At 47.8% G+C, this 16,436-nt stretch overlaps 1 protein-coding gene, 1 long non-coding RNA gene and 1 pseudogene across 3 annotated transcripts; 1 reads left to right on the forward strand and 2 right to left on the reverse strand.

Annotated features, from left to right (window-relative positions):
- Positions 1–3,658: 3,658 nt before the first annotated feature.
- Positions 3,659–7,094, reverse strand: LOC112900238 (G-type lectin S-receptor-like serine/threonine-protein kinase At4g27290). 2 transcript variants are annotated; one of them, XM_025969026.1, is made up of 7 exons: positions 5,484–7,093; positions 5,290–5,397; positions 5,037–5,191; positions 4,743–4,953; positions 4,413–4,650; positions 4,168–4,315; positions 3,659–4,086 (listed from the first exon to the last, which is right to left on the reverse strand). In XM_025969026.1, the coding sequence occupies exons 1-7, from the start codon at positions 6,829–6,831 to the stop codon at positions 3,784–3,786; spliced, it is 2,511 nt and encodes an 836-aa protein (XP_025824811.1). In that variant the 5' UTR covers positions 6,832–7,093; the 3' UTR covers positions 3,659–3,783. The 2 variants fall into 2 exon arrangements, with proteins under 2 accessions (XP_025824811.1, XP_025824810.1); XM_025969025.1 differs by having other exon boundaries at positions 3,659–4,315; positions 5,484–7,094.
- A 2,433-nt stretch (positions 7,095–9,527) lies between these two features.
- LOC112900239 lies at positions 9,528–16,113 on the reverse strand (annotated as a pseudogene).
- Positions 10,298–13,203, forward strand: LOC112900240. Its single transcript, XR_003230164.1, has 3 exons — positions 10,298–10,918; positions 11,043–11,917; positions 12,354–13,203. It is a non-coding gene; the product is annotated as an uncharacterized LOC112900240 (long non-coding RNA).
- Positions 16,114–16,436: the final 323 nt, after the last annotated feature.

Below are 16,436 nucleotides of genomic sequence, written 5' to 3' on the forward strand. Positions count from 1 at the left end.
CTCGCGATGGTGACGACATGTTCCGGCTCTCCTGGGATACGGCGCGGTCAGTTCACCGATGACGATGAGGTGGACGCCGTCGCGGTGGCGCGATCCGACGCCGACTGCAACGTGCAGTGCAGGCTGCTGGACATGCCTGCATTGCCTGGACGGCACTATGTAAGCCAGCCTCCACAGCAAAGAGCAAAACCTGCGTGTGTATTGACGATGGCCTGCGGCCGGGCGGGCGCGCGGAGACGCTGGACGCGCCGATGCAGGCTGCCGGAGACGCGCAGCAGAAGCAGCTGGCGTTCCATGCGACCATGCGCGTGCGCTGCGAAATCAACCTGGGGAGTGGGGAGAGGACCCGGTGGCACGGAATGACACGGGATGAACCCGCCAAGATCGCCGCAACGTTCTCTGAGGCGGCGCAGCATGGCACGGGTTGAACCCGCCGAGGTCGCCGCGGCGTGCTCCGACGCGGCCGGCATGAGGGCGGCGCGCGCCGGACTTCGACGAGCGAGGAAGATGGACAAGGGCCTTTTTTTTCTTCGCGATCATGCTCGTAAATCTCGGCCGGTCAAGTTCGATCCAATGGTTATTATAGCACCTAGGGTGGACGATATTTCATTTAACCGTCCACCCCTAGACGGTATTTGACCTACCGTCCACCCTTGGATCGCCCCGCCTCTCGCCACCGCGCGCCTGGCCGCCATCGTCAGACCGCAACCACGCCGGCACGCCGTTGCGAGCTCCGCCACGTGATGATGCGCAGGGGTAGGAGGCTCTCGCGAGCCGCCTCTGGATCCGCCTCATGCCCCTCTGTACAGTCCCTCCCAGCCGGCACTGCAAGACCATGGCCGCCGGGGGAGTCGCGCGCGGCGGCATGCATTCGCGTCAACCGTCTTCATCTGCGAGGTAGCCGTCGTCGGAGATGGGCTCTGGATCGTGCATGACGTGCTCCAGGCGGCACTCCTGGGAGATTGACGGCGCGGCCAACCGTCTTCATCTACGAGGTAGCCGTCGTCGTTCGACGGCGACCGCGAACGGCAGCGCGTGCTGGTGGAACTGCTTGCCTGGACGGCGTTCCAAGGCAAAGCGGTCATGTCTGCGAGTCTGCGACAACACCATCTGACTGCCACTGCAGCAGAAGTGGCTGGACCTCAAGCGCAACTGCGTAAGGTCGCGTTCCCAGCTTCCCGCCGCCGGACTCGCGGCGCGGCACAGTCATCTTGTGTTCTAGGCGGGTGCGCGGCGGGGGTAAGGTGGAAGTGTCGTACCGTGGACCTAGAGGATCTGGTGGCGTGGCAAGACGGAACAAGTGCCGCCGAGATCACAGCGGCGTGCTTTGACGCGGGCGGCGGGGCGGGCACCGTGCCTGGTTTACCGCGTGGACTTCAGACGAGCGCGGGAGGTGGGAAGGGTCCCTTTAGCGATTGCCGTCTTCAATCTCGACCGCTCAAGACACATCCGACGCCGGAGATGCACAAAGGGGGTGGACGGTATTTGATTTACCGTCCACCCCTGACCCCGGCCAGGAGCTCTGGCGCCCCCACTCCGTGGCGACCTCGCCGGGCTCGTCGGCGGCAACCGCGCCTTCGTGGCCTCCACTGCCTAGCTTCTACACGCACGTGCTCTTGGATGAGCGTGTTCGTCAGCGTGGCGTCTCGTGGACGTCTCCTCCGCTGCGCCCCTTGTCGCCAAGCCGGCATAGTGGCGTGCGACAACTTCAGCCGGGGCATCGCGCTGCCATCGCCCGGAGGCTCGAGCGCCCTGCGTCGTGCTAGCTCGTTCTTCCTGCCATCAGTGGCGGACTTAGGAATTGAAACTAGGGTAGTCCTGGCAAAAAATTCCAAAGCACAATCCGATATAATCTAATAGCATTTCGGCAACAATATGGTACATAGTGATCAAATTTAAAATAACATATGTAAAAAGTTTCCATAATACATTGGAAAAATCGGTTGTGTAGCATTGAAAGATTACCGTTTCCTGAAAATACCATGTAAAGATCGCCGTCAAGTAAAATAGCACTGAAAGAATAACCGTTATCTGATAACAACATTCTGTCAAGTTTCAGCTCACGCCGTGAACCGTGAACCCCATCCAGCTCCAGCCTCCGGGGGATAAAAGACAACCTCGCCTACCTCGATCTCCCTTAGCTCTGACTGAGCGGCTGCTCCCTCAGGCCTCTGTTGATTCCTTCTTCCTCTTCTCACGAACACACACAGCAAGCAGCCAGCCAAGCACTAGCACCATCACGCCATGGATCTCTGCTTCCTTTTTTGTTCCTGATTGATGCAGCAGCAGTAGCTTCCTCCTTTCCTCTACTTCTGCTCTCCGATTGAAGAAGCAACAGCAACATCTCAGGCCATCTATGCCTGCACCGCATCCTGCAGCTCTCCCTGATTTCCACCTCCAATCAGCAGTGCCGAAGCCCAACACCACTTCTCCCCGTTTTGAGACGCTGGAATGCTGGATTAGTGCCCCGAGTCGAGGTCGGTGCTCCCCCGCTGTTGTCGTGTGGGCGTGCTCACTGGCGCGGTGCGCGGCAAAAGCAAAGGGGGATGCCATGCGGCGCGTCCAAACGTGACCGCGGGGTGTGAGAACTTGGAGCCCATAATGCGTTGCCCAAGGCAAACTCACTGCGTCGACGGCGGGAAGGCCATCCAACAGTCCAATTTCATGGCTGATGCTGAAACTCTTGAGCAATGGCCTGCGCAGAGGTTCTTACGCTTGCTGAATATTGGAGGATTTGCAAGCTGAAAGTGGCTTCAGGCTAGTTAAATGTTATCAATGATTTCAGAGAGATGCCCAGACTCTTATATGATGACTCTTCAAGATATACAAGAGAGAACAAAATGTTTTGATTGTGCACAGTTTGTTCAACAAGATAGAGACTAGAGACTGAAATAGGGAAGTCCATATGTTAGCAAATGTAACTTGTACTCCTCGCTCCCCTCATGTATTTCTTGATAGAAACACTGCTATGAACGGTAAAAAGTAAAATGCACCGCCGGCCCTCGAAATTGGCTCGGAGTATCATCCTGATCCCCAAACTTTCAAAATGCATATTTAGATCCTTAAACTTGCTAATCGTATCACGTGAAGTCCAAATCATTATTTTTAAATTACAAAGTGAAAGTGTTCAACTTATATGGAGCTTACATGTAGATCCAAAATTTTATATTTTAAATTTTCTGCTCAACTCTTATATTTCAAAAAAATTCAAAATTTTATTTCAAAACTTTATGCCGAATATTTTCTTTGCCAATATTTCCTCCAAAATTTATCTTTTTATTTTCTATATTTTACAAATTTGATCATATAAGTTTCTTGTTTTACAATTTTTTTATATGGATTTTTTGTATTTGAATATATTTGTACAAGTAAATTGGTATGAATTATTTTTATGTGTATATAATTTTTTATTTAAAATAATTTTTGATTTAGCTTAAACAACTGTAATTTGGACCTCACGTGATATAATTAGTAAGTTTAAGGATGTGAATGTGCATTTTGAAAGTTTGGGGACCGGGATGACACCCCAAGCCAAGTTCGAGGAGCCGGCGGTGCATTTTACTTAATGATAAGTAAAAGCTCCGCCTTCCTCTGATAAAACATCTTGGATTCAGATTATAATTGTCAAATACTGCACAATATTTGATAACCTAATGTATTCTAGTACCTGTTTTTATTCAGACGGGTTCTAATACATATAGTTAGTTGCACACAATACGGGATGCAACAAATCTGCTAAAAAAGAAATTATTTACACATACAAACATTGCATAACCTAACCATCTAGCGTCCCTCTAACACTGTCAGGTCCATATTACTCATAGAGCTACTAGTGTTTTCTCTTATTTCCTGAGCTTCAGAATACCTCTGTGAGAAGTAAACAGGCTGTTTCGGGATCGAAAGTGCTGTAGTTTCATTCTCCAGCATGAACACCACCGATGACATGAGCGGCCTACCATTTGGATTGTCTTGCACACACAAGAGTCCTATGTGGATGCACCTCAAAGCTTCATTTGGTGAACAACTCCCAAGAAGGGATGAGTCCACCAGATTCATTGCCTTTCCTTCTTTCCATAGGCTCCAAGCCTGTACCCGTTGAGTCAATTCCATAGAATATCGGTAAAACTTGCTGCATTGTGAAAATTTCAAGCATGCTACCATACTTACATAAGCTAATAGATTTGGGAAGTTCGTAATGTGAGTTAAACTAATCTTCAAACCGCTTATTATCTCCAAAAGTATGACACCGAAGCTGTATGTATCAGACTTGACAGAAAAGACGCCATCCATTGCATACTCAGGAGACATGTAACCACTGTTTAAGAAATGTTAGTACTAAGTGATATAAAAAGATTGAATTATGTGCAGGAAAATAAATAATCAAGTTTAACAGTGAGGTGTGGACTACTCACTATGTCCCAACAACTCGATTAGTGTTTGCTTCATGCTGGTTTCCTCCAAAGATTCTTGCCATACCGAAATCTGATATCTTAGGGCTCATATCTGCATCCAAAAGTATGTTGCTTGGTTTGAGATCTCTGTGAATTATCGTCAATCTTGAATCCTGGTGGAGGTAAAGAAGTCCCCTTGATATTCCTTTGATTATCTGGAACCTTGTTGGCCAATCAAGCACTTTTTTACTTGCTGCATCTGCAATGGTCTTATAAGTAAGCACTCAAATTGCAGCAACTATGGCTACTCTCCATTTTTTAAATTAAAAATAGAGAGAGAATCAAACATACCAAAAATGAAGGAATCCAAGCTTTTGTTTGGTAAATATTCGTAAATCAGCAACTTCTCATCTCCATGAATACAGCAACCAAGAAGTCTGACGAGGTTTCTATGCTGCAATTTAGCGATTAGAACAACTTCGTTTCTGAATTCCTCTACGCCTTGTCCAGAACCCTGACCAAGCCTTTTGATTGCAACCTCTTTGTTCTTGTCCAGCATACCCTGCATGGTTAAATCATTCGTAAACTGAAAAGACAGTGCCATAGATTTCATACTATAATTATTCAAAAGATTTTTTTTGTTACCTTATAAACCTTCCCAAAGCCACCTTGTCCAAGCATATTCGCTTCAGAAAAATTATTTGTTGCAGTAACAATATCCCCAAAGCTTACAAATGGAAGCTCTAGGTTTTCATCACCTAGAATCTCTTTTTTCTGAACATTGTTGTTTCGACGTTGGCCTAACAGAAACATCATTCAGTATCGTCTGTTAGTAGTAGGTAGTACATCGATCAGGAACATTGCAAGCTGATCATTCTGAATAGTGAAGTTGCTTTACCTCTAAGCCTGCATATCCAAACAAGGTACAGGCATGCGGCCGTAAGTGCAAGCACAGACGCCAGAACCGGAAGCACGATTCTTGCCGCATCCATCCTCTTCTCTTTAGCTGCAGAAATGTAGCATTAAGATGATGAAAAATCAATTCCTTCAGAATTCAATCTTTTATATGTAGTAGTTCGTAAATTTGCTTACCAAATTCAGATTTTGCCAACCTCACGTATAGATCTTGCCCCTTGTCTACGTACCGGACGTCAACAATGTAATTCGTCCACATGACGCAGCCACTGCCAGCGCCTCCTCCTCGGATGTCGGCGGCGGCGTAGGCCACGCACGAGCAGTTGGCGAAGCACCTAGCTCTGCACTGATCCAGCGTCGCGCTCATGTCCACCGTCGTGTTGTCCGTGTCCGGGAGCTTCACTCCTCGCACCACCATGAACCCGTCCGTCGTCGTCCCGTTGCCGCACTCCAGCGGCACGTTCCTCCGGCACCCGCCTCCGGACTCCCTCATGGACCACTGCGAAGGGTTCACGGGGCTGAACCCCATGACGCAGCTGCAGAACAGCGTGGACGCCGTGTTCACGTTGCACAGGCCGAACGCGCCGCACATGGCGTAGTCGTCGCAGACGTCCCTCGGCGCCTGCGCGAAGGTGTTCCACACACGGCTGGCCGGGTCCCATGCCAGCCGCAGCAGAGTGCCGACCTCGTTCAGCACGAGGCGGGAGAAGGGCGCGTCGGCCGTGGCGTTGAAGATGTAGGCGATCTCGTCGGGGCGGACGACGACCTGGTTGGAGAACAGCTCCGAGTAGGACGCCATCTCCGGGACGCCGCTGAACCACAGGCCGTTCCACGGGCCCGTCCGGTACTTCTTGACGTTGCCTTGCCACGAGACGCAGTCCGGGAGTCCCCTGGTGTCCATCACCCGGCGGCAGTCCCCCGGCGTCGGGTCGTTCGGCGCGCGCCACGACGTGAGCGACCATTCGGCGCCGGTCTGCGGGTCCATGCCGAGCCTCATGCCGGCGAGCAAGGTGTTCGACGGGTGATCGAACGACTGCCACTGCACTTCGCCACCGCTGCTCTGCTCGCGCACGACCAGGTTGCCGGTGTCGAGCAGCTGCGCCACGGCAGGAGCAGATCTCGTTGTATTCGAAGACCACGCGGTCTGGCCAGAGCCGTCGAGAAGGCGAAGGATCCCCGTGCTGGCGATCACCAGGACGCCGGAGGTGTTGTTGCTGAGCGGGGTGTCACGGTTGGCCACCCAGCAGACAGCGTCCGGGGACGCGGTGAACCAGATGCCAAGGTATCTCTTGGCTGGCACCCCGGTCGGGGAGAAGAAGCCCAGCGTGAAGGAGCCGGCGGCCGAGACCAGCGTCTCGCCGTCGGTGATGTTTCCGCCGTTGTTGAGCGTGTCAGATGCGATGGCAGCGGCCGAGGCTCTGAGAAAAAGCAAGAGCACGGAGAAAATCATGGCGAGATGGTTGGGAAATCTGTCGGTTTTTGGTGCCCCCATGATGATGGATGATGCCAGATGCCAGATGCTCATCCTTGCGCAAGAAAGCTCCCGGTCTCGCTCTCACTGGACAGTGCTATATATCACAAACATTGCCGCTTCACTTTTTTCCATTGGTTGTGCGAAAGAAAATGGCATCCTGATCGTGCACACGCGGTGACCATCTACGAACAAGTAACTTGGCCCTGGATGGATAAGTTGCAAGATGTGCAAAGAAGGTAGGCTGCTCATGGATGATACGTGACTGCCAACTGCTATGTCAAGTGAGGTCACATCCATTAGCCCTTTCTTGCTTTGTCAAGCATAGGGCATCCACAGGCCACAGCCATGTAAGAGGCAGAGATCAACAGCAGCTATAGCGCCCTGCCCGGCCCCCAGGGAATGGAAACCAGATCGACAGGGCCGGGTTAGTTGCATCTTCAGTTCTTCACTGCCCGTGTCCGGCCGTCAGCGTACTGACCGTGACAGAGGGTGTTGCTCCAGATTAAGACCAAACCCTAGGTCTTCCTCCATCGGTCTGAACTCTGAACTTGCTATGCTGCGATGCGATAGCCCAGCCTGTGGACCGCGATCGGCATCGCCCTCGACCCTCGTGAGTAGGCAAGGCGAGGATCAGACTTGATTACCTCATGTCATGGCTGCCCAACAGAGAAGAGGACCGGTTGGAATCACACATTCACACCCTTTTTTTCGAAAAAAATCACACATTCACACGAATACTTGTAGTATCTTCCTGCCAGTGGTTGGAAACTTGGAAGGAATATAATGCTGACTTTGCTTAGGTACTCAAGACATCCATCCCTGTCGTCGCAGTCTCATCACTCTAGAAAAACAGCGTGAAACAGCAAGCACACTTTCATTAAAAACTTGACCTCGCCGAGCATCACTTCATTAGTACCCTTGCTCCAACGTTTCGTCGAAAATTTTGAGTTATTCGCAAGTAAGCGACGGTTCGAAAATGACGCGTTTGCGTCGACCAGAGAAGAAAGAGCTGCCATCCTAGCAAAAAGAGATTTCCACTTGGACACATACACTTGCATGGATCACGGTAACAGCGTCGGTGTCGTCTGCTATCCAACGACACGGCGGGGAGCAGCGGGCATTGACCCAAGGTGAGTGATGATGACGGCCGAGTCTGGGACGAACTCATATACTAGAGCTGGACATTTCTCCGTACTCTCTCAGTTGGCAAGAAGTTGGGCCGAATCTGCTGTCTCAAAACTCAAAAGGCTCTACAGCTCGTGAAGGCTAAAATAAGGAAAAATCCCTTTTTACCTTCCTGAACTTTGGACCAAATCCACGTTTCCTCCCTGGATAATAAAAATATCCATTTGGACACCTCGGACTCGCGATACCAGACACGTGATCTCCCTCGTTATTTTTCTAGGTGTTTTTCTATGTTTCTTTTATGTTTATTTTAGCTGAATCTTTAAAAAATCATAGTAAATCATAGAAAAATATAAAATAGAAAATCTATTTTTTTGACTCCACATGAGTAGATCTATGCAGTAAATATATGATATGGTATAATTTAGTACAAAATTTTTGCTGTAGTTTTAGATATATAATTTTCTATAATTAATTCATAGCTACAGTTCCTTGGTCCAATTATGGTAAAAATTTTATGATGAACTAATTATTATATTTATAAGTTGTAGTAAAAATTTTATTCTTATTGGATCATGTATGCCTGAGTTATAGATTTGTCTAGGTTTATCTATAGATTTATCTAGGTTTATATAGATAAATCTATAAATTAGTCATATATGATCCAGTGAGCATGAAATTTTTACAACTCAAGTATATAATGATTATTCCACCATAAAATTTTTACCATAATTGGACAACGGAAACTGCAGCTATGAATTAATTACATAAAAGTATATATCTAAAGCTACACCAAATATTTTATATTAAATTATATTATATTATATGTTCACTGCATAGATCTACTCATGTGGATCCCAATAAAATTAGATTTTCTATTTTAAGATTTTTTTAATTACTATAATTTTTCAAAGATTCAGCTGAAATAAACATAAAAGAAAAATAGAAAAGCTACCTAGGAAACAGCGAGAGAGGTCATGTATCTGGTATCGCGAGTCCGAGGAGTCCAGACGGACGGTTTTATTATCTAAGAAGGAAACGCAGACTCGGTTCAAAGTTCAGCGGTAAAAAGAATTTTTTCATGCAATAAAAGGAATTACGGGATGGGCCGTGTGAAGCCTATGTATAGATTGGCCCATCCTACCCGAGTAGACCCTCCTCCGCTCTGTACTCTGTATATTGAGCCTGAATTTGCCTTTCCTGCTTTTTTTTAACGGTCTCGAAGTTGGCGCGCTCTCGTCTGTAAGCAATGGCCGCACCCCACACTGCACTTTTTTGGTAAGCAGTTTTGCATCTAGGTGTTGCTGTTCTATACTTCTATCTAATAGGAAGTCATTTGCTCAAAAAAAATCTATTTACTACTATACAAAAAATTGACCATTGTGCCATAATATTCGAGGAAACTAAACTGCTACACCTAAACAAAAGGAAGGAAACAAGCTACAGTCACTTTTCAGGAAGCATGAGCGGTAACAAGCTACTCGCAAAAGAGAAAAGGGCGACAATCTTGCTTATCCAACAACATTAGTGACATACCCTGCTAAAGGTAAACTGATAACCCCTCCAATTTCCTAAAAAGAATGTAAACTGATTAGATTCAATTGACAAACATCAGGGGCCCATCAGACCATCACACCCTTACCAGTCTTGAGCCATAGCCCATCTGCCCTCAGCAGCAGGGGCGGAGCCTAGTGGAGGCTATAATGGGCTCCGGCCCCCTGATTTAGCAAAGTTAATGAAGATTTACGAGTATATCTATAGCCATGAGCCAACAAATTTTTTTAACCTAACACTTGTGTAGTTCATTATCAATGGACAATTTGGCCCCTCTTTAATTTCAAGTCACGCTCCACCACTGCTTAGCAGGGGCATTTAGGTGAGATCCACCGTGATGCTATGTGTGCCACTGCTGGACGCTTCCTGGTTCGAGAAATCTGCGTCACGTAAAGCAGACCCGGTTCTGCTGTCAAACATTGGCATTTTTGGCAGGTAAATCTCTGAACTTCCACTGTTTAGCATTGTAACCACTGCAGACATGGTAGGCCTGGCATCGGGCAGTTGCTGCGCACAAAGAAGGCCTATCTGGACACATCTCTCTAGTTTAAGAAAGAGCTCAGGCTTAGGCTCTATCACAGCTGAATCAAGGAGGTCCTTGATCCTGTTCTGATTCCATGACTCCCAAGCCTGCAAAAGAGTAACACAATTATGTCTGTTTTTCTGTACTGCTAAAAAGAATGATTGGAAGATAATTTTTTCATCCCCACTGACTCGGCAATTTTCATCATCCCGATTTTGGTATGGCCAACTGCGATCTACAGCCGCACGATACGCTTCGTTTCACGCTCGGAAAAAACGGGCGCTCTGATCGCCCCCTCCCACCCGAACCGCCTCGCCTCCCACCCCGCCTCTCGACGGTTCCCGTCTCCCACGACGGACCTCTCGCGACTGCTAGCCGCCGCCCCCCTCGCTCCCCACGCCTGACGGTTCCCCGCTCGCCTTCCCGATCCACGTCCGCTCGCTCGCCGTCCTCGACGCCATCGTGATTCCGCCGTCGCCACGCCGAGCCATCCCGCGGCGCCGCCCTCCCCCTCGAGCCGCCGTCGCTCCATCCACCAGTCTCCGCCCCGCCGCCGTCTCTCCATCCCGCGGCCGCGAGGGGTCCCGTCGGCCCGCGCCGAGGAGGTGGGTCCCCGGTGATGACGATGGCAAGCAGTACCGCAAGGATCCGATGGAGCGTTCGCCGGCCGATCCCGTGAAGCGTACGCCGGCGCCGGCGCTGCGTCGTGCTGTCACGCCCTCGTGCCGTCGCTATCCAGGTGCGTCGCCGTCGTCGCGTTGTCCCTGTCCCCGTCCCCCGTTGACGTCGTCGCGACGCCGCCCCCCGCGCTCCAGGCCGCGCAGCCGCTGCTTCGTCAACCCGCAGCGCCGCCATCCTGCCACGTCGTCGTGTTTCGCACTGCAGCATCCTCCATCTGCAGCAGAACCTGCCCATCCCCGACACTGCCTGCTCAAGGTACAAACAAGATTCCGTCCCGGCCACCCGTTCATCTCGAATTTTATTCCTAGCGTGAGGTAGGCAGGTAGCTACTGTCAATTTTATGATTTGAGATTAATTTTTGGCATGCTGTTTTCTTCAGGCAGGCTGTATGTCTGGGCTGAATCTCCTGCTTTATTTGTGTCACAGTCGAAACTGTTTGCGGATGTGAGAGGTCAGTGCATTTCACAATATTCAATTTTGACATATTGCAATTTCTGCTATTTTTATCGAAATAAGAATAGTATAAGATCCATAACTTTGCTGGAGGCTGTGATAAAAATGAAAGTGACATGCGTGAATCAATATATTTGAGGTAAGCTTATGTACAAGAGTTTCTCAAGGACACTGAAAGAAATGTTATTTCCTGGTCATTGTTTTGTGGTATCCAGTAATGAAAACTCTAAATATGCCATTTTTTATTGATTGCCAGAAACATTAGAGAATGGTCTTTTGCATATTATTACGAATTGGTTTTGGTGATGGATAAAATAGTTATGATTGCAGCATTGTATGCTACATACTATCATGGTTGGAGTCAATGTTCTGTTGATATATTTTGCATTCTAGATCTGTGGCATACAATACTTTCTATGGAGTTTATTTCCTATAAGCTATTATTTTGCAGCCCAAACATTATGATTGTGTCATACAGTACGTACTTCTGCATATTAGCTTAGTTCTTGAAATAATTGTCAGAAGTTATTCAATGATGCCAGATTTGCCTTACATCTTTACACAAGAATTCTGATATTTGTGGTTAGTTAGCACCTTTGCTAGGTGGAGTTCCTTCTAGTTTACCTGGACACAACATATGGGTATAACCACACAGGAGCGCACTTTCCATGGTATGGTGGCTCTTTTTATGCAAATGGACAGCAAAGAAAATCCACAACTAATCATATCCCGCCCTTGATATTCAATGATAATGGTTCCTCTGCAAGAAATCCGAATAAGAGCGCCATGACGCAACAGATGGTGAGTTAGAGAAAATGTATTGATAATATTATAGTGTTACTAAATGCAGCTGTGGCATTTGTGTATTTTTTATTCTTCTTAAGATCTTATGAATGTTTCCTGCAATGTTAATGGCTCACTATTTCAGTGCTAAATGCTAGCATATTATTTGTATAAAAATTATTCATAGAAATAAATAGAAATCCATTTTGATTTGTATCTTGATTCTTGTGATCATCCTGAACATGGTACTTAACTGGTTAGCACATAATGTAATAGTTAAATTCAAAGTTCCACACAGAGAGAGTTTCATTTTAATTTCAGCGAAGAATAAAAATGGAAGCCACCATACCATGCTAATTTAAAGCTGACAATGCTAATTTCTATTATTTTCTATGAAAGCTCAAGCATCTTTTGGGGGAACTAGGATACTAATCACATGTTCATCAACTGACAGGAGGCAAAAGAAGCAAGAAACTTAACAGACAAAAGAAGGTTTAGGTATAAATGGGTGCAAATGGTTTATGCCTAGGTTATGGTTTGCAAGATCTTTGAATTTTTCTTATAGCATTGGAAAACGGTTGGGTGCTCAAGTCCATCTCTGTGAGCCAGCCATCAAAATGCTAGCATCAACATTCAACCATTAGGCTTCTCGACTTAACATTTACAGAATTGGTCAACCATGCACAGATTGCACTATACAATGCACAATTTCTCAATTTTATGTCTCAGTAATCCCAACCCTGATAAAACAAAATTGTGGCTGAAACAGGAACAAATTTATCACTGTGCTAATTATGGCCACAAGCAGTGAGTTTGCCAATCAGGAGGGAACCCATTTTATATTAACCATAAAATGCAGTTGTTTCGGAGTTCAGACTTTCAAACTAACTTTCAATAGCCTGAAATATAGAGGATGTTGCTGCAATCTCTGCAGAACATAGTGTGTCATCATGCTCCCATATAAAAAATAAATTACCGACCATCTAAAGGTAAATGATGTGGCCTCTTTTAATCTGTGGCTCCACATGTCAGCCTAGTAGCGGGGATCATGCATTACATTATCCTGCTATGAACATTCAGCTTGCCTTCAATCTGAGGCTTTTGTAATTGCTTGCATCCATCCAGAATTGCTTTTATGAAGGTTTGAGAAGTATGATGTGGACAAGTACATACTATACCAACAAAATCGAAAAATGACTTCAAGGATAGAGTTGGTGTAGGTCTAAGTGATAAGGCTAACCAGCTTTGTTATTTGATATGTTCGATTGCACTATATTTTTTGAGAATAAATTACTATATTTTTTGTAAATCTGAATATCTAATATTAATTGTTATGGTTAAATATTAATATATTCTAGGGCTGTCTTACATTTATTATCATGAAGTTTTGATAGGAAACTGATCCCAAAATAAAGAAAGATGCATGGAACATAGTTAGGTGTTAGGCTTATGAATGCGTGGATGAGGAATGTATTTAGAACTCTGTAGCGTTTCCATCTGCCCTGTACATGAGATAGTTTTATTTCTATATCCACTCAGTTTATGTGAATAGCTATTCAGGTTGAGCTTCTTTTACTGGTTCCTTCTGATCATTTTTGTTCATGTGTTATCCTTGCACTACGTCTGGTATAAATTCCTCAATCATTGGATATGCTAATTGTTCCTAACAGTGTGTCTCTGTCGCTTTTAGGAACTCTGTTCTTTACCTTGTGCTGTTGTTGCATGCTTGAAACTTGACTTCTGAATATAGCCATTGCAAAGTTCGATAAAAATGCCATGTCTTTTTCATTGCGTTGATTATGCCATGCTATCTTCTTTGTTAGCTTGGTTTCAGGATTTATCAATATAATGTACTCCATGATAGTAGGGTGCCTATTTGATGATGTGAACCCGTAGCAACGCACAGGTATATACCTAGTGAAAGAAAAAGGACCGCGCTGTAGAATATTTGGTTACCGGTAATACTCACATCGGAAAGGAGTGGTGGCATGGTTCTATCCCTTGGGCCACTTATTATCTCCAGCAGGACAACTCCAAAGCTGTACGCATCACATTTCAGGGTCAGGTACCCTTGCAATTCATACTCTGGAGCCGTATACCCCCTTTATTTGGTCAACAGTTAACACAAAACTTGTCAGTTCATACGATGAGGAAAAAAAATAGACATGCGCATATATATGTAGCCAAATTAATGGAACATTAGATGAAGGGGTTAGTGAGGTTGCTCTCATACGGTGTCTTAAACAATGTTGGATTTGTCTGATCTTCAATGAATGTTTTCGCGGCACCAAAATCTGCTATCTTAGGCCTCCAATCGTCATCCAAAAGTATATTAGATGGTTTTACATCCCTGTGAATGACTCCCTTGTTTAGTCCTTTGTGAAGATAGGCAAATGCCATCCGCGATCCCAAGAATTATTTCCAGCCTTTGCTCCCAATTCAGAGTAGCACGGAGTTGGGGTTTTTTTTTCCTGTCAGTTCATAGAACTTTGTACTGAGAGGAGGTTACTGTGACCATTTCTCCACACAACAGAGTGCGTTGCATATTTACAACCCATACCATGTATATAAAAATTCAGGCTCCTATTCTTCATGTACTCGTAAACCAGTAGACGCTCGCTTCCATCCTTGCAGTAAGCAAGGAGCTGAACAAGATTTCCATGCCTTAGTTTTGACACCAGCTCCACTTCTCGATCAAAAGCCTTCTCATCTTCATCGTCGGCATGCGAAGACCGTATGATCAGCCTCTTAATGGCAACCTTCTGGCCATCAGATAGGCTCCCTGGTGATTGTGTACTTTAGGTATATGTTATGGCACAGACTTTGAACAGCAAAATTTTCACCATATCGAAGTGCGTGGAATGTGAAATATTCACCTCATAAACGATGCCAAATCCACCTCGGCCAATGATATTGTTTTTGTGGAAATCTTTTGTCGCAGCCTTCATGCTAGACAGTTCAACGGAAGGGACGGTTGGACCAGGAATTGGCTGAATACTATGAGCAGCTGGAACACGGATCAACATGCAGTGGATTAGCCTTGCAAGCTGAAGTTTCTCGTTTTTTGCTAAAAACAATCTTAATGGTTCAGTGTTGAAATTAAATAAAGGAAGCAACAAGGATTGCAACAACATATACCTGAGATTCTCTGTCTCAGGCACCTCCTGATCACAAAGAAAATCGTCAGAATAACGAGGAGAATCACAACAAGGGAAGCTATGGATGCACCAATCACCATCGGAGTAGGAAACGGCCGGCGCCGTGGTTTGACTTCATCTGTCAGTGTCGCAACAATGAGATTGTCAGCAATCAGAAAATTCGTCATGCAGATGGTAAAACAGCAGCAGAGAAATGCAGAAAAGGTTAACGGGCTTTGATGTAGACATACCAAGTTCAGACTTTGCAGACCTCAGGTAGATATCCTGCCCTCCATCCACGGATCGTAGATCGACGAGGCCGTCCGTCCTCATGATGCAGCCGCTCCCGGCGCCTCCGCGGGGGCGTAGGCCACGCAGGAGCAGTTGGCCAGGCACCTCGCGCCGCACTCCTCCAACGTGACGTCCGTGGCCACAAACACGTTGTTCGTGTCGGGGAGCTTCACCGCCCGCAGCCTCAAGAACCCGTACGCCGCCGTCCCGTTCTCGGCGCAGTCCAGCGCCATGTTTCGACGGCACCGGCTCGAGGCCTCCCTCATCCTCCACTCCGCCGGGAACGCGGGGCTGAACCCCCCGGACGCAGCTGCAGAATGACGTGGACGCCGCGCCGGCGTCGCACACGCCGAACGCGCCGCACTTACCGTACGCGTCGCAGACGTCCCTCGGCCCCTGGAAGAAGCTGTTCCAGGCGCGGGTTTTTGCGTCCCACACCAGGCGCTGCACCGCCCCGTCGTCGGTGAGCAGCAGGTGGGAGAAGGGCGCGCCGGGCTTGGCGACGTAGCCGTAGGTGATCTCGCCGGGGCTGACCGTCAGATCGTACCTGAACATGTCCGAGTACGTCGTCATCTCCGGGACGCCGCTGAACCACAGCCCGTTCCACAGCCCCGTCCGGTACCTCTCGACGTCGCCGTCCCAGAGGACGTTCCCCGGCACGCCCCTCGTGTCGATCGTGTACCGGTACCTCCCCGGCGACGGGTCGCCGGCCGAACGCCACGACGAGAGGTACCACTCGGCGCCGGTCCACAGGTTTTTGCCGATCTTCATGCCGGGGAGCAAGGTGTTCGACGGGTGGTTGAACGACTGCCACAGGACGGCGCTGCTGCTCGGGTCGCTCAACACGACTAGGTTGCCGGACTCGAGCAGCCGCGCCGAAGCTGGCGCGGCGGCGCCGGTCGTGTTCGATGACCACACGACTTGACCGGACCCGTCGACCAAGAGAAGACTCCCTGCGTCAGTTATCACCAGAGCCCCGGAGCCGGAGGTGTCGGCGAGTGGGCGGTCACGGTTGGCTACCCAACAGATGGCATCCTCGGAGATGGAGAACCATACCCCAAGGTATCTCTTCTTCGGCACCCCGGCTGAGAAGAAGCCCAGGGTGAATG

This window comes from Panicum hallii, chromosome 7 (genome assembly GCF_002211085.1).
Source record: "Panicum hallii strain FIL2 chromosome 7, PHallii_v3.1, whole genome shotgun sequence".
Taxonomy (NCBI): Eukaryota; Viridiplantae; Streptophyta; class Magnoliopsida; order Poales; family Poaceae; genus Panicum; species Panicum hallii.

Coding starts and splice junctions, on each gene's coding strand:
- LOC112900238 (XM_025969025.1), bottom strand. CDS start 6,831: ATGAGCATCTGGCATCTGGCATCATCCATCATCATGGGGGCACCAAAA. Junction 5,192..5,289: donor TTGGATATGCAGGCTTAGAG/GTAAAGCAACTT, acceptor TGTTTCTGTTAG/GCCAACGTCGAAACAACAAT. Junction 4,316..4,412: donor AATCGAGTTGTTGGGACATA/GTGAGTAGTCCA, acceptor TTTCTTAAACAG/TGGTTACATGTCTCCTGAGT.